The 25,166-nt window shown below is 38.5% G+C and overlaps 1 protein-coding gene and 1 long non-coding RNA gene across 2 annotated transcripts in view; one reads left to right on the forward strand and one right to left on the reverse strand.

The window, feature by feature from the left end:
• The first annotated feature begins 27 nt into the window (after window positions 1-27).
• LOC118615041 lies at window positions 28-11,358 on the forward strand. The gene is made up of 2 exons (XR_004956302.1): window positions 28-167; window positions 10,041-11,358. It is a non-coding gene; the product is annotated as an uncharacterized LOC118615041 (long non-coding RNA).
• A 3,182-nt stretch (window positions 11,359-14,540) lies between these two features.
• PRORP (protein only RNase P catalytic subunit) overlaps window positions 14,541-25,166 on the reverse strand; it is a 108,002-nt gene continuing 97,376 nt past the window's right edge. Inside the window, exons 5-7 of the mRNA XM_016152075.2 lie at window positions 18,916-19,064; window positions 16,204-16,399; window positions 14,541-14,860 (exon numbers count right to left, since the gene is read on the reverse strand). Coding sequence (XP_016007561.2) covers window positions 14,729-14,860; window positions 16,204-16,399; window positions 18,916-19,064 — 477 coding nt within the window. The 3' untranslated portion in view covers window positions 14,541-14,728. The remainder of the gene's footprint in view (window positions 14,861-16,203; window positions 16,400-18,915; window positions 19,065-25,166) is intronic.

The raw sequence follows: 25,166 nt of genomic DNA on the forward strand, positions 1-25,166 counted from the left end.
CGGCTTCATCCGCTCCGGCGCGTCGAACTCACGACTCCAGCGTCAGTTCGAGCGCGGAGAGAGCGCCGAGGCCCCGCCCCTCGTGGGGCGGGGGGAGGGAGAGCGGCCCTAAAGTCTCAGGTGTGCGCTTGCGCTAGCTTCGGGTCGGAGCGTCTTCAAGAGAACAGGTGAAACTCGGGTGCGGGTGATTTAGAGCTATCCGGAGAAGGAATTGGCTATAGCATGAACGAAAAAACTTCCTGGGGGCCCAGGGTAGTGATTTGCCTATCAGTATGATCTAAATAGGTCGTGTTTTTCACAAGTTTCTCATTAGTGTTAGCACCTGTGAATCCAGCCTGCGTCTAGATTGCTGGTGTCTTTCTTTACCCTCCCACTTTCCTTCCTACTACAGGGAGAAATGGATTGCTGCCGCTACGCCGTTAATTTTAGGTAGAGAAAGGAGCGCGGTGTGGTAGCCAGTGGAAAGAGCAAAATTTTCTTCTGGCCAGGCAAGATCTTCCTTTGGCCAGCAGCACCGACAGTTTTGTCTCAAAAGTGGAACTGAGGTTGAGATGTAGGTGTAGGAGAGGAATTACAAGGTTAAATACCCTTGATTGATGACGAACAAGAACGGAAGGGATAGGGCTCATAGCCGGCTGGTGTTGGATGGACTAATGAGAGTAATTCCAAGCAGGCGAGGTAGCTCCCAGTGGTTTTTAAAATTGTAAAACTATCTATTTAGACTTCACCCCAAGGCACACTCCTATTTAATGAACATAAATGCAAAACATGATGCTAGGATCGTGACCTCCCCCTCCCAATATAGCTTGTACACCCAGAAGGCTAGATATACCAGGGTTTCTGGCACTTTAATGCCTGCTGTAATACTTAAGGATTCTTCTTTAATGTATTTTCTCCTAAACTCACTTTCCACTTAAAAGAAAAAAAATTGTAAGAGCCTCGAGTTTCTTCTCTAATTGCCTAGGGGATATTTTTCACATTGAGACACATGGTACCTCAAAACCCAACATGTTTAAAACAGAACTTATCTCTTCCCTCCCAAGCCAGTTCCTGCCCCTCATACCGCACTTTCTGAGTCCTCAGCCACAGCTTTACAGCAGTCTTCAATTCTCCCAAACATCCTACTCTGTCCTCATATAATCCCGATCCTTCTTATTCTACACTTTTTTGTTATATAATTCATAATTCTGTTTTCTGTTTATTGTCCCCCTCCCCCAATCTAAACTTCATGAAGGCAAGAATCTTTGTTTTCCTTACCATAGCTCAGGAAATGAAAAATACCTAACATATATTAAGTGCTCAATAAATATTAGTTGAATGAATGGATCCCTTACAACACAGGGGTTAGGAGTGCATCCTTTTCTATTTAAACATGAATTTAAATGCCATTTGTCAGTTACTATTTGACCTTTTGCAGCCTCCCTAAATCTGGATTCCCTTATCTGTCAAATTTGGATAAGATCCACTTTATGGGGGCTGTTGTGAGGATTATATGAGAGAGGCAAGTGAGGTACTAAAGAAAGTGCCTAGCACATAATACTCATTAAATGTTAGCTGTTATTTTTGCTTTCCTGTTTGGTCAGTTGCCAAATCCTATTGATTATCCCTATGGGATAATTGCTTTTCATTTTCACTGGCACTATCTAAATTTAGACCCTTTTCACACATTGCTTGGTCTGGTGCACTGGAGTCTTTTATTGGTCTGCATTTTTTGAATCATTTGTCTTGAGTGAGATCTCATTGGATTGCTTCTCTGCATATATTTCTTTGGGCTACGGAATAAAGTTGACTTTAACCTAGTGTTCAAAGTTTCCTACAAGTTGATTGGTACCTTTCTCTTCAGCCTTCTCTTCTACTTCATCCTATTTCTGTTTTGTGGCTACCTCCACTGCTCTGCTGAGCAGCACTGCCTGATCACTCCTCACGCTCTCTATTTGCCCCATATGCTTGTTCCTCCAGTACTAGGCATTCCCATCTCTTCTTCTAAGAAGCTCAAAATCAACCAGTCTCTTGACTCCTCAATGCCTACTACATGTAATTTAAATCTTTTATTAGCCTGAACCAAATGAAATGGCCATTTTTGTAGGTCAAAATTGTGAAATATTGATTTAACTTAAAGAGTTGGGTGCCTGGGCTTCGCCAAAGGTTGGCAGGGCAGAGGCTGGGTAGTTTTCATCTCTGAACCTTCTATCACCCCTGGCCTGGAACTTGGCTAATAAAAATTCAATAAATGACTGTTAAGTTGAACTGAAAACTATAGAAAGGGAACAACAGAAATGCTGCAATCTTTTCCTTTCCATTAAGACATGCTGCTGTAAATAAACCTTTGGGTATTACTGCCATTAAGTTTGGGGATATTTTAAATCACACACACTGCCGACCATGAGAATTATTTCGTACATTCAACAAATCCCAATTCCTTTTTGAGGTTATATTTAAGCTGGGCCCTGAAAGACGCATAGGATTTTGGATGCTATATACACTTTAATACTCTTAAAGATACTTTCTGGAAGGAATCGACCTCATTTCCAATACAAACACAAACTGAAAAAGCTAGAATTAGATGTGGCCACTACCATCTAATTCTAACACATCTGTTTTGCTCCCCAGTGTATCCTCAATGCCAAACAGTGCCTAGCATGAAGCAAGCATTCAGATCATTCACTGAATATGCACTCTCGCTATTTGGATTTTCTATTATGTTTGTTTTTTATTTGAAGAGATTTGTGCATAAATGAGAAATCCAGATTTCAAAAACCTAAAAGGTCAGAGATTTTATATTAGAATTTGAGATTTGTCCACCCGGGCAAATGAATTCCTCTGGGAAATCATTCGGAAAGATAAACCCTTTGCTGACTCCATTGCTAAGGGAAATCCCCTGGAAGCGGACTTCATGAATATGTGCTATTGGGCACTAAGCAGCAGCCAACTATTCACCCAGGTGGACTTCCCCTTGGGTTGGGGAGCTTTCACCGAAGTCAGTATACATACTCCTGCAGCTTTCACATAAGCCTATGGGGGCAGACTTGCTGTGTCTGTGTGGAAAGTTTGATCTTCCTCTCTGTGGGGCCACCAAGTTAGACTTTTTGAAATGACTTTCTGGTTTTTTGAAAAATTTCAGAGATGACTTGACATCTCGTGAATCTTGGAAAATCTCCTGGGGGCCTCCGTTTGGCAAGGCCCACATTCTCCCCTGTGGGTGGAGGTAGGTGGAAGGCAGGGGTTACCCATAAGGCAAAGGTAAAGAGTAACAGTGTAGATTCCCAGTGACTGCAGACATGCTGAATCACATGGCGTTTAAAGGCAAGATAAAAATTTAGCCCTTAGCTTAAGATGCTCTGCTGGAAGTTTCAGTGAGCCAGGGAATAGAAAAATGAAGCTTATCTGTGTTTCCATGTGATCTGAACAGGTGTTGAAACAATGCCTTCTGAGTTGGCTATAAACACCGGTAATAGAGTACCTTGGGAGAATTAGGGTTCCCTGATGTTAAAGGGCCCCAAAGGTTATCTGTAGCCAGGACGGAACTAGGGATATAGCAGCTCTGAATAAACAGCAGGAGGGAGGGAGAGCTCTGCCCAGCTCCCTGGCCAGACTTTCACCAGTCGGCTGCTTCCTCAGGGGACTAAGGGTAGGAACCCGCCTTATCTGTATCCTTCTCTATGTGTATCTTTCTCACACCAATTTCAGTCCTACAGTTCTTCCTGTACTGCAGTACTTAGGTTGGCTGCCTAGGAGTTGTCATTCTGGCTGAATCTCCAGGAAGGAGAAAAGGGAGATTTCTCTGTACTCTAGTTCTGTAACTTTTAGGCAAAAGAAAGAGGCAAATGGGGCTCCAAATATAGGGTGGGGGTGTGCCTCTGTGACTTACACGAGGCACTTGGTTATGCTCCTACTCAAAAGCCCTTTAAAATCTTTAATGATTCTAATAAAGCAACGCTCTATATCCCCCTTGTCCATGACATCTAGTGTGGTTCTCTCATCCTCAAATACCAGTGGTATGTACAGTATAGTGTCTATCAGCATAGCAATCACAACTATCATTTCCCTTCTCCATCCTTATCAGTCAACATAATTTTGTGCTGGGATTTGATCAGTAATTCCCAATAACAATAATACTGTCCTTTGATTTGAAAGGGAATAAACTTGTATCAGTTCAACCCAAAGGACATTTAAATAAAACTACCCAGGAACCCCTTCTATAGAGCCAAAACCTTTAGCTTTCAGTTTACCCTTGATTTTTAGTTTTAACAACTGCAATATTATTATCTTACAACTTTTGATATCTCTCTTGTTATCCCAAACTTCCCCTTAAATGAAGACCCAATGCTCTATGTTTCTGGAAGCCATGGACTTTGAGAAACAGTGATAATTCTCATGGGTCCCCCCAGAAAACTGGAAAAAGTAATAGAAGACCCTAGCTGGCTGGGGCTTAACTGTTGGTGTTTTTTTAAACATATAACTTCCCCTTAGGCATGATAACACAGGAAGCCCTTTATAGCTTGAGAGAACAGCAGATGTTCCAGTGAAAAAGTAAGATGGGGAAGGGAGGGGCCTGAGTCTGGAACGTAGTCAGACTCTGAGTGTCAGAAGCACTGGATTTGAATCAGCCTTGGCACAGACTACCTGGTCCACAGCCTCAGTTTCTTGTTCTCAAACAAGTGAGCATGCTATACCCACTTTAACTTAAAGGCACAGAGAAAAAAAATACTAACCACTACAGTGAAAATAAGTTACCTACTAGTAAATTTGAACTCAGCTTCTCTCTGTGAAAAGCAGGGGCACTGGTGAACGAGGCCTGGATTGTTGGCTATTTTGCTTTGAGCTATTCCTAGTACCGAAAGAAACCAAATATTGCACCGACTTGCACTGTACTCTGCTATTGTTCAGAAGTGAAACTCAGTCTATTTTCTTAACTTGGAAAACAACCAGTTCTTACCCATCCTGTCCAACATACATGCAGCCTCACCCACGTCTGTGGATGGGGATTTGGGGTGTGTGTAGGGGGGGGGGAGTGAGAACTGTAAGAATCAAACAGTTTAATGTGATTTTCACACCCATGGTGCTTACCTACATCTTGGAGTCTTTATGAGTGTTTTTAACTTTATTCACTCTGCTAACCGCCCAAGACTTACCCCTACCCCTACTCCAGCCCCCTGATCAGTAGAGAAAGAGAGGTGCAGAGGTTGGCCAGGCACCAAGAGAGTGAGTCAAGAATAGAGAGGAAATAAGACTAACAGCCTTCCCTTTAGCCTAGAGATACTTCCTCTTCCCTGAGGTTTCCTAATTGGCTTCCTCTAATTCCTATTTTCTTACCACAAAATTAAGTCATCTCTGATGCTCAGAATAAGCCAAAGATGCTTGGGATAAAGAAAACGAGCAAATGAATAAGGCTTCGGATCATTATTACCAATATTTTCAGTCACTAATTTAGGAACCAGTTCTTGAGAACCCAGTTATTGATGGGAAAGCAAGAGAGTGCTCCAGTCTTATTTTCTGCTTGAAAGAACTTGAACCTCAGCTGAGGTCCCTGACTTCACCCAGAGTGCATTTCATCCACAGTGGTGAGGCAAAGGCAAGTTTCAAAAATCAATCACAGACAACAGATCTAAAACATTTCCAAGATTAAAACCTTTGGAATGATGTCTTATAGGCACATAGCAAATTTTATTCCAGTTATCACAGTGCCATCCATGTACATAGTAGATGCCAAATACATAAATAAGTAAATAAATACTTAATTCATTTAAGACATGGGGGAGGGGTTAAATGCTATGATTATAGATGGTGGCATTGAGAAGTTATCGTTTCTTGAGGATTAGTCAAAACATCAGACACCAGACTATATTCCTGAGTTAGCTAGCACACAAACAAAATACCAAGGAGCAAGAGGGGAATTCACTCAAAGGAGAAGTGGAAGTCAGAGGTAAAAATCAGGAAGATGTTTTCAGACAACTTCTCCAAAACAATTCTAAACATTTATTGGGCCTCTTCTGTGAGACAGAAGCTAGGCCGGCTGCTCCGGGAGACACACAGATGAACCAGATGGGGTCCCCACCAGAGTTCAGTGGGAAAGATTAAACACGAATGAAAGCAGCCTTAATATGAGGCTGCTCATGATACATAAGGCAGAGCCAACAAAGTATTACAGATGGGAAATTACCTTGGGCCATAGGGAATGCAAGCCACCCTCTGGAAGAAGTATATCCAAGCTCATCTTAGGAGGACAAGGACTCAGATAGGTGTTAGTTGTCAGGGGCAGTACGGGTGGCATCATAATGCAACATGGAGTGGGAGTGACTTGAACAAAGAAGCAGAGGATAAAAAAAGCCCATGTTTAGGGCGTGGCCATGGCCCAGTTTGACTAAAATACAAACATGTTCTGGATTAGGGTACACACCTAGGGAGGAGGCCTTGAGTGCCAAGCTTAGGCACTTACACTCTGGTTAGAAGGCAATGGGGAGATATTTAATGTTTTTGAGTAAAGCAGCATGATTAGAATTATGATATGGGAGATAAACCTGGCAGCAGTATTTATGATGAACTATAGATAGGGTTATCAATCAGGAGGCTATTACTAATGGTCCAAGTGAAAGTTTTTGAAGTCCTGAACTGGGGCAGTAGTAATGGGAACGAAAGGAAAGAAAATCTGCAAGTTCTCACCCCATTATTAAAAGTAATACACTATTCATAGTAGCAGTCTATTTAATAGGCAAATACCCATCAATAGAATGGATAGATTGTAGTATATTCATACTATAGAATATAATAATGAAAATGAATGAAATATAATTACATGTGACAATACGGATGAACCTCACATAATGCTCAAAGAAGCCAGCCAAAGAGCACATCCTGAATGATTCCATTTATATAAATTACAAAAACAGACAAAAATGAATCTATACTGTTAGAAGACCAGATAGGGGTTACCTTTGTTGGGGCAAGAAATGATGAAAGTGGGCATAAGGAGACATCTGGGTTCTGGTAAGAAGCATGATGAAGAGATTGATAAAACTACAACTTTATTTTTGTTCTCTTATTCTTTTAATCTTTCTTGCCTCTAGGTGAAAACTGGCAGGTTCCATTACTTCTCTGCTCCTCTTAGATAATATACACTGCTGTGGTCACTTTAAGTAACAAAGGCAGTCTCTATTCAGAAATTAGAATATTCCATTCTATAACAATAAGAATTCCAAACAGCATCGCATCATTTCTATTCTGCCAGCTTAGGTGGGTTTCAGACTAAAGCCCCTAGTGGAAAAGGGGTGAGGACATGGTTGGCTTTGCCTCTCTAATCACTCTAGCTCACTTGTCCCCAGCCAAGGTGGACAATGAGCAGTGTAGGGCTAGGATGGGGCGGACGCATAATGGTGGGTGGCTCAATGCTTTTTAAGACTGGCAGATACATAAAGCTGGTGTCTCTGGTGAGCCTGGCAGATGGTTAAACCTAATGCTTCCTCTCTTGGCCATTTTTCCAGGCTCTTCAGTAGTTCTCTATATGTAGGTGGTCACTTGCAGCTCCTTCCTCAACTGCCCTGGGGAAAAAGTTCCCCTCCAGCCCAAGACAACTCTAAGCTCTCTCCCCACCCATCTGACCCCATCTCACCCTCAGGAAACCAGAAGTGCAGGCCAATTCCAAGGCAGCACCCCTCTCTGGCCCCTTTCCAATACCCCTTATCAGCTCTTCATCGTCCTCTACATTTGCAGGCAGAATCAGGCCCCATCCACAGACACTTTGGCTTTCTCAGGCGGCTGTCTAGGTCCCCCTGCTGCAGGAAGAACCCCAAGTCTTCCTACTGAGGCATCTTTCCCAGGGTCCGGGGGTAAGAGGGCACCCATGAAACTCGAAGGCTGGCAATGACTCCAGAGAAACATCTTTTATCTTTTTCCTTCCTTTGACTCTTTTATTACTTTGGCTGAGGGGCCAGGAGTTTAGGCAGCTTCTCTATTCTTTTTTATAAATTCTGCATATGTGGTATCTTTCTCACACTCACCTGGGAATCTTGGTATCCACTGTATTTGTGCCTCAGTGGAAAGTGAGGCAGGAAGAGTCCTAACATTCTATTACACATACGGTAATAATTTCAGACTGTGCAGAAGATGAAAAGAAGAAAGTAACAATGATCCACAATCTCAATAGCCAGAAATACCTATTAACATTCTAGAATCAACAAAATATAATTTCTTTCAGATAGTATTCTCCAAGGATCTTCTCCCTGCCCTCCACCCTTCCTTCTTATTTAAAAAAATGGGATCACATTAACATACCATTTTGTAAATGCTTTTTCATTTAATCCATGCCAACATACAAAATATTTTAATCACTGTAACATTTAAGATTATATTTCTCCTCCCCTTGTTTTGATCATTTAGTTATTTCCAATTCTGTTATTATTATCAATAACACTATGTATGAATATCTTGATGTACAAAGCTTTTTACAAAAGGATTCTTTCCTTTGGAAAAGTAGTCAAGAATTGAATAACTAGGCTGCAACAAACATTTTGAAGGTAAAATCAACATGAATAGGTATGTAAGTAGAGGAGAAGGAGCAGGAAAAATAAAATGTGAGAGGTTGTTTTGTTGTGGCAAAGTTGAGTTGCTTTCAAAGTGGCTGAGTTTGAGGGTCCATAGGCTACCCAGATGGGAATGCTCAGTTGCAAATGTGGAATTGGAAAGGAGAGATGGCTCCTTCCTTTGAGAAGTTTGGCTATTAAACTGTTCCAAGGGAATAGTTTCCTCAGGCCAGAAGCCCAAAGGTATTTGTGTTAGATGGGAAAAGAGCCATTGGAAAGGGATTAACAGAGAGCAAGGTCCCAAGTCAGCAAGAAGGGACACTATGGAGGCAGGTAGTAATTTAGAAAAGAAAGGGTCAGGATAGGAAAGTTATTTGAAAGGACAAAATTTGCTGAAGAGACCCCTAACAGATGGCTTTTAGATGCTGGTTAAGTCATCTGCTGAGAGTGAGAATAATGAGGTTATGACTCAGAACTCAGAAAATCACGAGTGTTGTATTATTATTTTAAATGAACTTTGGAGCTTATTTGAGGCTACTTAAAATAGTACTCAAAATATGGTATGCATCATTGGTATCACCAGGCACACCAGACATGAATTCAGCATTTTAAACAAGATCCCAGGTGACTCTGTCCATTATAGTTTGAGAAGTACCGCTGTAGCCCATCTCCCCCACTTAACAGAAAAGGAAATGGAGGCTCCAGGAGATGAGCTACTATTCAAGTTAAAAGTGCAAAGGCTGGTAGAGTTCTGCAGGAAATTAATGGAATTCAATGAAATATGGAAAAGAAAAAAAAAGGGCCTTTAAATGGGAGTGAAGTTCCAGCAGTATAATTTCATAAATTTTCTGGCAATAGTACGGTGTACAGGAGTGGAGGAAGTAGAACGGTCTGGGGCTATCCCAAAATAGGTTTAGAATTGCTAAGCTGGACACCACTGGGGGTAAAATGAATGAAAGAATCTGCAGTGTTATAGAAGCCATTCCTGAGATGAATGCTTTTTAAGAGGGGTGGGGATGGAGAAGGCAAGTGAAGCCAGATGGGGACAGACAACAGAGGGCGCTAGGTGAGGAAGAGATAGGTCTAAGAACAGGCCAAGGAACTAACTGATGGTTGGGATGAAGGAGCCAGGCAAGTAAACAGATTGTGCTCAAAATGAAGAATTTAAAAGTTTGAAATCCAGAAACTGGGGCACTTTTAAGTAATTTAAAAGGTGCAAGTTGGCTATCTCACAGGGGCTCAAAATTTAATTTAAGGGGTTAAGAAACAATGAGACCAGAATATGAGTGCTGTTGAAATATCTGGGGATAATGGCAGTGGGAGTGAAAGGGAAAAAAAAAAAATCTATTGACATTTATAAAGTACAAACTGTTCAATACTGATTTCCTCATATGAACTTCCCTTGGTGTGTCAACAAACAAGAGCCATGTTATTTGCTTTAAAAGATAAAAAGCTCTTTATCTGTGTAAAGTGACAATTCTTCCTGAGACTTTCTCTTGGTCTGACCAGAGTTTATTTTTCTAGGAGTTCTCCAACTCAGAGGACCTAACTTGGAAAAGACCCATTTCTTCAAAGATTTGAGCACTCCTGCCAGAACAGAACTAAGTGCCAAAGAACATGACTCTTTATTTGAACTGATAGCTATTATCGGAGAGACAGCTTTCTGGAACACAAATTTCCGTCTGAACACAAGGAAGCCTTGAGGAGTAGTTTGTGACTTTACGGCTATGCGAATAATAAGCAATGCTTTAGCTTAACCTAGCTGTCTCTCTTTATCAATTTACATGATTATGATCAGACTACATGAGGAAGAAGTGGTAAAAATTAGAACTAGGGAAAGTTTTCATTTTCTGTTAGGTAAAAAAGTGTTACTTAAGAATTCACAGAGATAATCCTTTAAAAATTATATAAATACATATCTAAGACATTCAGATGTGTAGAAATTTAATAGCAATAGACTGCTTAAGTTTGGAGCAGAAGATAGGAAAAATTGCAGCTTTGGATTCTAGGACAAGGTCACTGAAAAGAAGAAGAAAATAGAAAAATGATTCATTTTTAAAGAATTAGTAATACAGTATATCTTAAGCAACGATGCGGACAAAGCACTTACCTTTCAGAAGATCTGCAATAACCACTTCCAAAGGAACCTGTTTTATGGAGGGGAAGGCCCCATTCTGTTCTCCTAGGCCAGGATACCACTCTGCCCCAGAGAGCCAAATGAACAGCAGAATTGTGTCAGGGAATTCTATTAGCACCTACCAGGAAACTGACATTCTCTGTTCTGGCGCTGTCACAGAAAGCACAAGAAACCTGTTTTAATAATGGATTTTACATATGTAGATGTGAACTAAACTTGATACCTAGTAATGTTCTAGTCCAGGTGACAGTGATAGGGCACTCTCACCTGGTCTCTTTAAAATGAACTTATGTCTCTGCCATATTAGAAATGAAAGCCTTTATTAATGATGTCTTTAAATATTTGTTTCTTGGACTGCATTTTAACTAACACCAAAGAGGTGACTGGATAGTCATTTTAATGTGGTTGAAATGAATTCTCTACATCAACTTTCTAGTCAGAAGCTACCAAAAAACCTTCCTATGGCTGCTATTTACAACAAATTATCATGGTTATTTTAGTAACTTAATCCATTTGATAACATTGTACTTCTGACAGTACTGTGATAGCAAAACTATTTTTAGCTGCCTTGAGTGACTAGATAATTGTCTTCCTGTTTATTTCAATTTCCGGTTGAAAGCGAGTTGTGTATGCTGAGTCTCTGGAAGCACCACTGGATCAAATATTGTCAACAAATTTGGGAGAGGGCTTCAGGGAATCCTGAAACACCATAAAATAGACGATTAAGAGAAAATTAAAGATTATTTCTCAATATTTACTACATTTACTCTTTGGTGTTCCTGTCTCATGTTTTCTTTCATCCCACTATTTTCTATGGTTTCTTCTAAGTATATCTCTTATCTCTTAATGGAACTCCCTTGTTTTATATAGTATAGACTCAAGCAGACTGCTCGTCATTGGCTGGAACATAGCAGGGAAAAGCTGGTCTTCTCTCCCTTCTTATTCCTCACCAGGTGCCTTTTACTCCTTTTCTTATCCTTGTTACCCCCTGTCTCCTGTAGGGCTGCTGGGCTATGTAGATGCTTCATTTCTTACTACCCCTCACTCTCCCATATAATTCCCACCTAAGGCTGCCAGATTTAGCAAATTAAAATATAGGTTGCCTTGTTAAATGTGAATTTCAGATGGATAATGAATATTTTTAGTATGTGTCCCTGCAATACTTGGGACATTTATACTAAAATAATTATTATTTGTCTGAAATTCAGATTTAACTGAGAGTCCTGTATTTTATCTGTCAATCCTGCTGTCAACCTGTGGGCTACAAGAGGCTGCAGCAGTTGAATGTCCCTCTTACTAAGAATTCTGTCTGCTTAAGTCAGTCCCATCCTGGAAAGAATACCCAAATCTAAATGCCATCATTTCATCGTAGTGATTTATATTCTTATACATCCAGTTGTTCAAACAAAAACTCCCTTAGATGTTTTTCACTCTGAATTCCAATTGCTGAAGGATGGGCAAAATACCAGATCTGGACCCTGTTTAGTTTTGTCCTCAATTACCCTGATAATTTTGATCGTTAGCAAATGAAGATAAGACTCACCATGATGGACCAGAATTCAGGTGCCTACGTAACACACCCTTCCTTTCCATTTCTGCTTTATCATGAAACCATCATGGAAAAATAAATCTAATGCGAACGCATATGATATATTTTATAGTACTTTAGGAAGAAACCTGCTAGAGGACCAAAGAAACAAATTATAAGTGCAAACTTGAAAAGTTAATTTCATGAGAACAAGGCACCTGAGGTAGTCCCAATAGAGCCCTGAGAAAATGAACTAGGGCTTCTCCTTTGAGATTTTCTCCTTACTGGGTCTGAAAACAGCAGGAGGAAAAGATAGTATAAATTCAGAAGCATGCCAGAGGGAAGCACAAAGCTCTTTAGAAATATTTTTCAGTGGCAGTCAGTGCTCTTTCCAAACCTTCATTGTTTACAGCTGACTTTAAAGACACTATCAGTCCTCTGTACAGCCTTTTAAAGAATTTCTTCATCCCATAGTGTCTAGGACTTTGCATGACAGGTAGCTTGTTCACTCAGGTGACCAGAATACAAAAAGACAGTCTAAGTGTTTGGTATCAGCTGCCTTTACTCAGAGAATCCCTGTACTCCCCAGGGTCCTGTGTTAGTGTGATTTACTTTGAGCGGTCCTAGAATGGTTCCCTCACCCCTGGACAAAGGAAAGATGCATCTCAAGTTACCTCAAGCAGATATTAGGGTTTTATTTTTGAATGGTATTAAAGAGTTCAAAAATAATGTAATTTCCCTACCACAATTTCTACACTGACAGCCATTCTGGAAATGTGTACCCTTGAAAAGGTAACCCCTGTTCCCTTCCTCTCATTCTCCTTTTCTCTTATGAGGCTAACAAAGTTTCTAAATGTAAACACTGGATGCTCTACCATTCAGTCTCTCCAAGTTTTTATAAACTACTCTAGCCTAAATCACAGTGTACGGTAGAAGAAAGAATAGTTGGCTAGGAATCAGAAGAGGTGGGTTATGGTTGAAATGTCTTCTCTAACTAGCTGTGGGATCCAGGGAAGCCAGTCCATCTCTCTGTGTCTGTTCCTCCTCTATAAAATGTTACTTACTGTTGGACTTTATGTTCTTCAAGGTTTACTCTTGCTCTAAAGTTCTAGCTTCTTTTTGTATCCTCCCCCATCTCTATTGTGTTCCTTGTGAGAAATCTGCATTAGGCTATTAGAAAACAAATACTCTTTTTAAAATTTTTCTTAAAATTAGGATAGTGCCTTAAAAAAAAGTCTAGCTCACTGAAAGTTTTCTAAGTATGTAGTGTACGAAATTTAGAAAATAAGCAGATTGGATTTATGAGAGCTTTCTGACTTTCAGAATCTTTCATAGCTCTCAATTATCAAACACTTTCCTGGAGAGCTCTTGAGGTGTGCAGCAGTGTCGAATCAAGTAAATTGACAAGATGAAACATACCCTCCTCTGTTTTTCCTGGATTGTCTCTATTCATTAATACACGTCCTACTTATATCCATGTATACTATCTTATATAAATGAGGTCTTTTTTTTTTAATGTAAATAATTCTTTTTTTAGGCTAACATACTTTTTTGAGGTACATTGTTGTAAATGCATCAATCTTAAGTGTTTAGTGTGATGAATTTTGACTCATATTTACATACAACTATGTTGGCATCACTCAGAACTTTCCCCTTGTGCCCCTTTCCTCAGGCAACTACTACTCTTATTTTTATCACCGTAGGCTCATTTTGCCTGTTCTTGAATATTAAATCATATGGTATGTATGAGTATGAAAATAAATGTCATAAAGTGTTGCAGACATAAATATTTTCAGCCAAAATCAAGGCCCAGTGAGGTGTCGGCTGGCTAGCAAGGGGGTAAAACAGAGAGGTAACTATTAAACCTTAATCATTTTGTTAAACTATGTCATTTAATTAGATGAAAATAATCTGTATGCTTTAGAAAGCCCTTATACCAAGTGATGGAATTAATAGTGTTCACAAAATGTAGAACCAATTTGGAAAAGACATAGAATGATGAAGATCATAGTCTAAAGAGAAAGAACTGTCCTTTCCTCCAACCCAAATCACTGGGTGATAAGAGTTACTAATAAACCTTTGTTTCTTGGCTGGTTTATCAGCATGAGTTGGAGATAAGATGATATCAGAAATGGAAGAAGGGGTTTAGAAACGACCCATGGCTCAGGGCCAAATGGATTGGTTCTGCTATAGGCGAACCTGGAAGGTGAGGTCAGGAGTAGCAAAATGAATACCAGGAGCACCTGTCTCCCAAGTAAGTGAGATAGATGGCCCAATAAGAGAAATATAGGCTTTGCTCTGCACTGGCTTCCCCAACTGTGGCTACGCCTCCTAAAACAAATGTTAGGGAGGAGAATGCAGCTGGTTATGAAAAGATATTATAACTCATTTAATTTAAAAAATCAATTTGTTGATATACAAACCAATTGGACCAAAGAGGACAAACCAATCAACCAGGGCAGAAACAATGGTCTAAACAAGGATCAACTTAAGAGCTTGGAAGTGAACCCAGAGGGCATCCAAACAAACTTAGCATGGAGCGACAGTCTATGTCTTTCGGTGAAGGCAAAGCCATTTGGTTGGCACTTCATAGGAATACCTTTCCACCAGGTCTTCATCATATGGTATGTGCCACGAGTCTCCAGTTGTTTGCACCACTGTGTCATAGCTGAGAATATGCTGTTGAATTAAAAAGGGAACCAAACATTGAGAACAACACTAAAGGGATACCTGGCCATTTCCCTTCCTTTTCAGACTTCTCTGTCTTAATTAACAATGGGTTTTCAAAGAGCAGCTAGCTCTGTAAGGATGAAGCCTAACATTAGCAGTTTCTTTTCTGGGGGAGTTCATTCTTAAGGTTAAGGACCCTCTACAGGTGTGTACACATACACAAACACACACACACACACACACACACACACACACACACACACACACACTGCAGTATTCCTTTTGTTCCCTTATCAGTTTTGTATGTAACAGAAAAATTCAAATATACAAAATAGAGAAATAGTACAATGTACTCCCATGTATTCATCACGCAGCTTCAACCATTATCAACTCAAGGCTAATTTTATTTCATCCATACCCTTCCCACTTCTTTCTCTTGCCCTCCACCCTCTCACACCCAAGGACAGATATTATATCATTTCTTCTGTAATTCAGTATGTATCTCTAAAAGACAAAGACTTATTTTATAAATATAAGATCAGCACCATTATTACATTTAAGAATTAATAATTCTTTAACACCAAATTTGTTTACATTTCCAACTATGTGTGTGCACATATATTTTACAGTTTATTTGTCTGAATAGAAATTGAAATAAGGTTGTATTACATTGTGACTAATTGGAGTATCTCTCAATTCTCTTAATCTAGAGCTTCTTTCATCTCTATTCTTGCAATATTTTGTTGTTGAGAAAATCAAGTTAATTGTCTTATATTTTTTCCCACAGTCTTGATTTTGATGACTGCATCTCTGTGTTATCATTTGATACTAAATTTCCTATAAATTAGTTGTTTTGTATATTTTTTAACCATTGGACTGTATTTATCATTGGCTAGCACATTTTTCTATAATAACTTCCCTTTGGATGTTCTTCCTTTGCTTTCACACAGAGACTTCTTATATTTAAGGGTATCTACACTAGAATCAAAGGAAAACTCAACTGAGAACATGCCATAGAAGTGGACTAAACAGGAAACTGGAGTTCCTTAGTAGAAGTATGACAAACCCTAAGGGATAAGGAATTTTGAGCTATTACAAATAAATAGGAAAATAACGATGTATGAAAAGCTGAAATTAATAACAAAATTGAAATCACAACTGATGACATCCCAGATGTTTTCAATATGTCAATTAACTCTGGGCTGACCTATTAAAACTTTTGCTCTAGTAGACTTTGTTTCCAGGAACTGGCTAATTCCAAATACCAAACTAAAACTGAGAAAAATAAAACGCTTTGTGTCACATTCTTACTATGAACTTGATTCTGTTGACATAAGAAACAGAAAACATACCTGAAAGGTTATTTTTGATCCTGGAAGCCTACTAATAATGGCCAGCTGATGTCCCTGCTGCCACTTAAAGAACAGGCGTTGGGTCTTGGCATCAGGTAGACAGGCCTTGTGGTCACGCATCAGATCTTTTGTGATAAACTTGCAGTGACTCCCTGAGTGCAGTGTGGCATACAGAAGGAACGGATCATCCTCTGAGCTGTGCCGGACATAAGAAAGGACAGACGCGATCAAGCACGCCTCCGAGGAGGCAGAGGATAGCATTCTTTACCATGCTTTTGACTACTTATTCTACTTCCCTCAGAGGTGCTCTGCGTTCTTAACCGACATGACCTCATGATGCTTATGAACCACCTTAGCTGGCAGGCAACACTATCTAGAACATTGATAGAAAGACAGGGGGAAGGGAATGCTAATGCTTCAGACACTTAATACTTCAATTGGGCTTTCCCGCTAGAAAAAAGGATACTAACAATAATTCTGTCTTCACACTCAAATGTTGGTTCTCTGTGTTCCTAGGGCATTTTTTTCTGATTTGCCCCATCCACAACAGAGCACACTTTTCCCACTCATTCCCCACTCAAATTCAAGAAACATTCATAATATTGGTAGGACAGGATGACACTTTCTTGCAAGCTACCAAAAATAACAGGCTGCTCCAAAGCTAAAACTGGTATCTCAAAGTAGCTTCTGGGTAGTTATCCAGATCAGCAGCCAAATGCATCTCCTGCTTTGAGAAGAGCCAAGGACTCCGTCTCCAGTGAACCCTCAGCATCAGCACTTACCACCTTAGTGCATGTGCTGTAAAAACAGCAGGAGCTACCTTGACTCAGGAGATTCAAACTGCAACATGGGATATCCCTTATGTCTTGACCCAAATGACCAAAGTAGGACTATTTTCTGTTTATCTTATACTGAAGTATTTCCAGTGAAATGATAAAATGACTGGAATCTGCCTTAAAAATCTCCAGGAAAAAGAGAGGAAAAAAAATAGTTATACAGAACAAGATTAGCAAACTGATAATTTTTGGAGCTGAGTGAGTTATGTGGGGATTCACTATAATCACTCTAGTGTATATATGAAAAGGTTTCTTTGGCACATTAGTGGAAAATAGAATTAATGTTAAAATTTTAACATTCAAATATAAAGCCACAGAAAGGCACTGAATCAACCTTTACAACTCATTTTGGAACTTCAGTGGCTACAATAAACACAGGCCCCAAGTCAAGCACGAGACCAATTTCCAACAGGCTTCTTGGTTGTTAACACTTTGCATTTACCTAATTCTTCCACTGAAGAAAACTAATAATGATAATGACAGCAACTTACATATATTATTTCTATGTACTTCGTGCTATGCCAAGGGTTTTACATGTATCATATACAACTATTAGTTTGTTTAGTCTTCACAACATCCCCATGAGGGTTACATATGAAAAAAAGAAGACACAGAGAAGGGGGACACCTTCCCAGATAGAAGGTGGCAAGGCCATGACCTGAAACTGGGTAGACAAATTCTCGAGCCTGCATTTCTAATGTTTGCCCAGCGTTGTCTAACGTGATTGTATGAAGAACATAATTACAGTCTTCTACTTTTAGAGAGATGGAAGCACCTCTCCCATGAATGAATAAAAGAACTTAGCTAAAGGAAAAAGGAATGAGGGATTAGTCTCTTGCTTCATGCTTCAAGAGTCATTTTACCTTTACAAGAAAAAATGGGGAATACCGACGAATTTTGAAGCTATTACATTCAGCCTAATGAAACCTAGACTTGGGGCTGAGGCACACTTCTTATCCACGCAAAGCTGGAAATAAAATTTTGTATGAAAAACAAAATGCATTTGTGCTGTTGAGGATCTGTGCTCCTCCTTGGCTGTTTTCTTCTTACTTTATGGACACAGTACATTTTGTTGCTGACCATGTTTTCCGTGTTCCTTTGGCTTCCTGGGAAGTTGTAGCTCATAGCAATATTCTCTTTGTATTTAGGATAAAATCCAGGCTCCTTGCTTGCCGAAGAGCCCACAAAGTCCCCTCTAATGTGGTCCCTGTCTTCTCTCTGACCTCAGTCCTACTCTTTCCATCTACATTGACCTGCTTGCTTTCCTCAAACATGTCAAGCTCATTCCTGTCTCAGGGCTTTTTGAACACTTTTATGTTCTCTCTACTTAGTATGTTCTTCTCAACACCTCTCTCCTCAAATGACTCCATTCCTTCAGACTTGCCCGCTCTTTCCCTGACCACTCCATCCACTACTCTCTAAATTACCCCACCTAATCCCTTTCTATCTACTTACTCTGCTTTAATGTCTTCATAGAATTGATCGCTGCCTGGATTTCATGACCTGTTTAGTTGTTTACTTGTTTATTGTAAGTCATAAGAGGTCAGGGCCTAGGTCTTGTTCACTGTTGTTTTTCCAAGAATATAGAAAGTGCTCATATTTGTAAAATTTGTTAAATGACCTATTTAGGACCTTATGGCATGCTAATCTCACTTCTGACCTTACCTTCCTCTCATTCTTCTTTTATCCTGATTTCTTAATCTAATCTATTTAAGTTTATTCTGCTGTAGAAATTATTTTTGTAAGGGCCTCAAATCTTGTTTTGAAATGAGGCTGAGTATACATATATATATGTACTTTAGAAATCACACAAATAGGTAACTAACAAGCAGATGATGGAGCCTAGTGTAATTCACTTATTACCTTCAGTACTTACATATTGTCAGCAAAGAAACAGCTGGCTTGCTTTTGCACCTTTTCCATCTCTTCCTTTCTCCACCGGGCACACGGTGTTAGCATGTGCTTCCGGCCCAGGACCAGCACTTGTAGATTTTGCTTGGCTAGTTGAGAGACCACATTCGAGAGCTAAAAAACACAAAGCCAGCCCCAAAGAGGGTCAAGGGAAGAAGAATCTCAAGTAAGTGGAGTGATTCTTTCAGCAGGTAATCTCAGCAGTGAAATACTCTCTTCTGGTATGGGTAAGAAAATATTCCTTAAAATAACTTCCATCTTCATAAGCCTGAGAAAAAGGCTTCCTGCTTTCAAATTAATGTCTAACACCTGCCTAAGGGTCAGGCTCCATTGGATCTTGGGGAGAGGGGCAGTTCTAAATAAGCATAGACTAGATAAGTTGTTTTCAAACTGTGTTCCCTAGAGCCCACTGGGATAGTGAAAGGGAAGCCAAGGAAGATGGGGTTTGGTTTCTGTATGCTCTCAACCTTGTTTCAACTAAAACTGTTCAGCTTTTGTATATTTCTATATTAGTGTTCTGCATAAGTTTTCAGTTAAATAAATGGTTCTACTTCTTATTTAGAAAGTTTCTAAGTGGCTGGACTAGATAGTGACTTTTCAGTCAGCTTTTCCATGTCATGATTGTGCTAAGACTATTACGTTTCATCTGAATCCTTTTCCTCCTAAAGGTCTGTTAATTTCCATCCTCTAGCCTATTTTCCACTCAACAAATTCATCCCCATTCTCTCCACTTCTCATGTCTTGTGTGCACATGAACTCCTCTCAAAACTCTAGACTTGTATTTTCAGTAAATCTAGTACTTTGGTGAGCTTGCCTATATTCAATCTTTCATAAGGAAAAGTCCATAGATTACTTTCATTTAAAACCTATTAAACTAAGTAAGCTATTATACTAAGTAAAATAAAAGCTACTGAAAATGATGATTTATGTTAGTTATATAATAGTGTATCAGAAATACAAAAATCCTTTAATTTATAAGACTTGTTGGGCCTACAAAATCACAAGTTGAAAGTCATTGAAAAGATCCTTAATATTCTTAGGTCTTGGTTGGAAAAGGCACTGATTTTAGTATAGTTTCCCTTTACTCATAATTTCTTCCCATGCAGATTTTCAGGATATTATTTAAATTTTTTAATCCATAAAATTTCATTCATTTGGTCAGTTTTCAAATATTGCTTTAGTACCTGTTATGTCTAATAAACATGTAGACTGTTCTGACAATCTAATAATAAATTAGCGAGGGCTTAATTTTTAAATTACTGTTCAATGCTTTGGAGTTATATTGTGTGTGTGTGTGTGTGTGTGTGTGTCTATCCTACTATTATCATTATTTTAGGAAACAATATTTGGTTTTATTATGCCAAATGATTAATTCTAGAAGTAAGGGACAGAATAGGCACAACTTGCTCACTGAATGTGAGCTAATACTCAAGCAGAGAAGTATACCAAGACCAGTGCAAGGACTCTAAACCCGAAGCTTTACAACCAATAAAATATAATTCTTTCCTTCAAAGCTAGGAATAGTGGCTTCTGTTTATTCAACAGTTATTTCCCAGACCTCTCTATATATGAGGTATATGGTGGATATCATAGCCTACACAATTTTAAAAGATATGGTCCTTGTCTTTGGCGAGAGTGCCTAGTAATTTTCTTGCCCAGCTATCAAGCCTAGGAAAATATCTATGCTGGCTCTATGTATATTTGATGGTTAATAAACATTTTCTGATTAGTTGAGAAATATGCACACATCTATTTTTATGTATCATAAAAGTAGCTCATTTTTGAAAACTTGAAAAATATAGTCTAGAAGGAAGATGAAAGAAGAAACCACTTGTACCTTACTACCCAAAGATTGTTAACATGTATTTACTAGTCTTTTTATTCTAGGCAATTTTATATAAATGTATAAGCTATTGTTTTAAAAGTTAAGCTATGAATCAAAAGCAAACATCTACACTAAGAGAGTTTTAGTTCATGGATTCAAACACCTTAAGACATTGACAGTGCATCTCCTTCAGAATGTACTTATAACATTCCTTTCTTAAAGCTATACTGATTACAGATTACTTTCAATAACCCCAAATATAAAATGGCAACCAGATTCATTAGGAGGAATGACAATTTTTAAAATACCCATACGGAATCCCACAAAGTTATTGCATAATACGAAAAAAAAAAAAAGAATTTAAAGATAATATTTGATACTGATTAAGTTTCCATGTAGTTGGGAAGACATGGCTTAAAAAACTACAATTGGGTCATTATATCTATATCTAGGTTCAGATAAATGGCTTTGAGTTTTCTAATATTAAATTAAAGAGAGGCTTGAGGAAGAGCTTAGCTTGAACTACTCTACTCTGGGGCACCATCTTGTGGCTACGAGGTACCTACTAGCGGCAGCAATCTGAAATTGATGCCATCAAAGGAGAATAAAGGAAAGGCACAGGAAAGAAAGATGGCGTAGATTAAAGGCACTGGCCTAAAACTGTAACTGTCTACCTATGAGCCCACACTTCCTATGAGGTAAATTCCAAGGATGGATCCAGTGGGCTGGGTCAGAGTCATAGGTATACTCAGAATAGTAAAGAAAAAGAAAAGTAATCTTAATTCTATGTTAGATCAAAAATAAAACTAGGAGAAATTTCGACTTCTGGAAAGACAGAGTAGATGTACTTTTTCCTATTTCTCCCACTAAGTACAACTAAAAACCTCAGACATTATATACAAATCAAACTTAAGACTCTGAAAGGTAGAGAGGAAAAGGCAGATTGGCTGGGGACCTCAGAACATGAGGAATGATATGTTGGTGAATTCCTTGGATATTCTTTTTATCCCATATATCCTAGATTTGAAGCTGAAGACACCAGCAACCTAGAAATGCCAATGGAAGCAGACAAGAAAAAGATCAACAAAGGCCTGTTCTCTCTAGCCAAAGAACCAGGAAAGAAGCAGTCTAGCAAGAATTAAAACAACATCAGCAGACTGAGATGTTTATATATATATAAAATACCTCGCACAACCATTAAAAATGCTACACAAAGAGATATGCTAAAAAATGCTATGATTAAAAAAACAAAACACTATAGATACATAAAAACGGAATTTTAAAAACATTCAAATGTAACCTACAAATAACAACATGAAATATAAAGGGTGTGAATACACGAATTAAAAGACAGAGGTTGGCAGATTGGATTAAAAACATGACCCAATTGTATACTATCTAAAAAAGACTCACTTCAAATATAATAATATAGGCTGGTGGAAAGTAAAAGGATAAAAAAAATTATATCATGCAAATACTTGTCAAAGGAAAGCTGGTAGAGTGGCTACATTCATATTAAATAAAGTCACTCAGAGCACTGAAGGACAATATATAATGATAAAAAGGTCACTCCACTAAGAAGACGTAGCCCTAAAATGTGTGTGCATCAAACAACAGAGCTGTAAAACAGGTGAAGGAAAAGATGATAAAAATTAAAGGAGAAAGAAACAAATCAACTATTATAGTTGGAGACTTGAACACTCTTCTATCAACAATTGAGAGAAGAACTAGACAGAAAATCAGCAGGTATACAGAAGCACTCAATACCACCACACGTGCTCATGGTTTAGATGATTCAAGAGAGTATACAGGTATTAATTCTCCCCAAATTGGCACATGGGTTCAATACATTCCTATTAAAATCCCAGTAAGATTTCTTGTAGATACAGATGAGATTATTCTAAACATATATGGAAAGACAAAGGAATAAGAATAGCTAAAACAATTTTAAGCCATATTATACAGTAATCTAAAGTGTGTGATATTGGTGGAGGTATAGACATATAGGTCAAGAGAACAGAAAAGCAAACCCATACAGATATGCCAAGGAAAGAGCCTTGACAATACATGGTGCTAGAGCAATTGGACATCCATAAGTAAAAAATGAACCTCTACCTAAATCTCATACTTTACAGAAAAAAATCAAATCAAAAATGTATCAAGGACTTAAATGTAAAATGCAACCTATAAAGTTTTAGGAAAAAACCTTGGAGAAAAATCTTCATGATGTAGAGCTAGGCAGCATTCTTAGACTTGACATTTAAAACATAGTCTATAAAAGGAAAGTTGATAAACTGGATTTCATTAGAATTGAAAATGTTCTGTGAAAGGTCCTTGTTAAAAGGATGAAAAAACAAGTTGTAGAGTGGGAGAAAATCCTTGCAAAACACATATTCAACAAAGAACTAATATTCAGAACATATAAAGAACTCTCAAAACTCAACAGTTAAAAAAAAAAAAGCAAACAATCCAAATAGAACATGAGCAAAAACTTTCACTGAAGTAGATATACCTATAATAAGCACATGAAAAGATGTCGAACATTATTAGCCACCAGAGAAATGCAAATTATAAACAAAGAGGTATCAGAATGGCTAAAATACAAAATAATGATAACACCAAATGCTGGTGAGGATGTGGAGAAACTGAATCACTCATATATTGATGGTGGAAATTTAAAGTGGTACAGCCAAGCTGGAAAAGTTTGGCAATTTCTTATAAAACTAAACATGCAACTACCACACAACAGAGTCACTGCACTTCTAGGCATTTACTCCAGAGAAATGAAGCCATGTTTATATGAAAATTGTACAAAAATATTTATCTACTTAGGTTTATTTGTAATAGCCAAAACTGGACACAATCCAGATATCCTTCAACAGGTGAATTGTTAAACAAACTGTGTATATATATAGACCATTGAATACTAATTAGCAATATAAAGGAACAGACTATTGATATCCTAACATTCTGGATTGATCTCCAAAGAACGATGTTGAATGAAAAAAGCTGAACATCAAAGATTATATACTGTATGATTCCATTTATATAACATTCCTGAAATGAGACAATTATAAAGATTGAGATTAGTGGCGGCAGGTACTAGGAGAGGTGGAGTGAGAAGCAAAGCGGGCGTGACTATGAGAGGGCACTATGAGGGATCCTCGTAGTGATGAAAACGCTCTCTTGATTTTATCAATATCAATATCCTGGTTGTGATAATATAATATTAGTTTGGCAAGATATTACTCTTGGGGGAAATTGGGTAAAAGATACATAGAATCACTGTATTATTTCTTACATCTGCATGTCAATCTACAAATATCTAAAAATAAAAAGTAAATAAAAAGCGCCCCCCCCCAAAAAACCCTTAAAAACAAAACCAAATTGGGCCTTCATAGCAAAGTTAAAGGGGTCGGTGACAAATATCCAATAAGTACAGGATGATCAATATCCAACCAATAGACAGTCCTGTTCTTGAGACTATAAACAGGGTTTAGACTTAAATGAGAGACATGTGTAGGAGTTTCCTGGAGTTCAGGGCAGTCCTGATCAGAGAAGCTGAGATCCACTTTGATCTGTTCTCAATTTTAGAGAACCCAGAGATAGTGGAGACAGTTCTGGACTTCCCTAAGGGGTCTGGAATCTGGGCCACATAGTTGAGCAAGTAAACAATACTCATTCTAGAAAATATCTAAAATTCCAAATTAGTTCCACAACTCCAGGTACCCAGTACCTCAAGGTTAACCTGGGATCAGATCTCACCCCTCTCCCCCAACCCAACTGTCTCACCCCCACATTGCTCCTTAAGATATCTAAAGAATAATTTTCCAAAAATCAAATGAGTAAGACCAAGTTTCAGCTTAATACTTGATTCAAACATCTTTTGGTTTGGCTTACATTCTAATTTGGTTTACCGCTTGTAGAAACATATTAAGAGGATTTTTTTTTTAACTTCATAAGAGACATACTTATTTTTGACATAAAACTGCTTAAAGGTAGTTCCTGGGGTTAGGGCAAAAATACTCTTGGCAGGGCTACATGTGTTAGAAATACAACTGCGTAGGGAAGCTCAGGAAGTAGAAAAGCTGCCTAGAAGGTGGGAGAAGGCAATGAGAGCAAGAGCTTTTCTGAGTAATCCTGAACAGCAAATGTAACTTCCTTTCCGCATACTTAACTTTTTACCTCCCCCTCTGCAGTCTCTGGCACTTCCTGGGTTGTGTAGATCTTTAAAATCTCTAAAGCCTTGGGATCTAATGCCTACAGACATTAGAAGCTCAATGCCAGTCTTTCAGCAAGATAACTGTAATCAATATATCACATATATAAGAATATTCATTATAGGGTACCTTCAGGAAAGTTTTGGAAACAACCCAAATGTCCATCAACAA

This window comes from Rousettus aegyptiacus, unplaced genomic scaffold, assembly GCF_014176215.1.
Source record: "Rousettus aegyptiacus isolate mRouAeg1 unplaced genomic scaffold, mRouAeg1.p scaffold_m13_p_3, whole genome shotgun sequence".
NCBI lineage: Eukaryota > Metazoa > Chordata > Mammalia > Chiroptera > Pteropodidae > Rousettus > Rousettus aegyptiacus.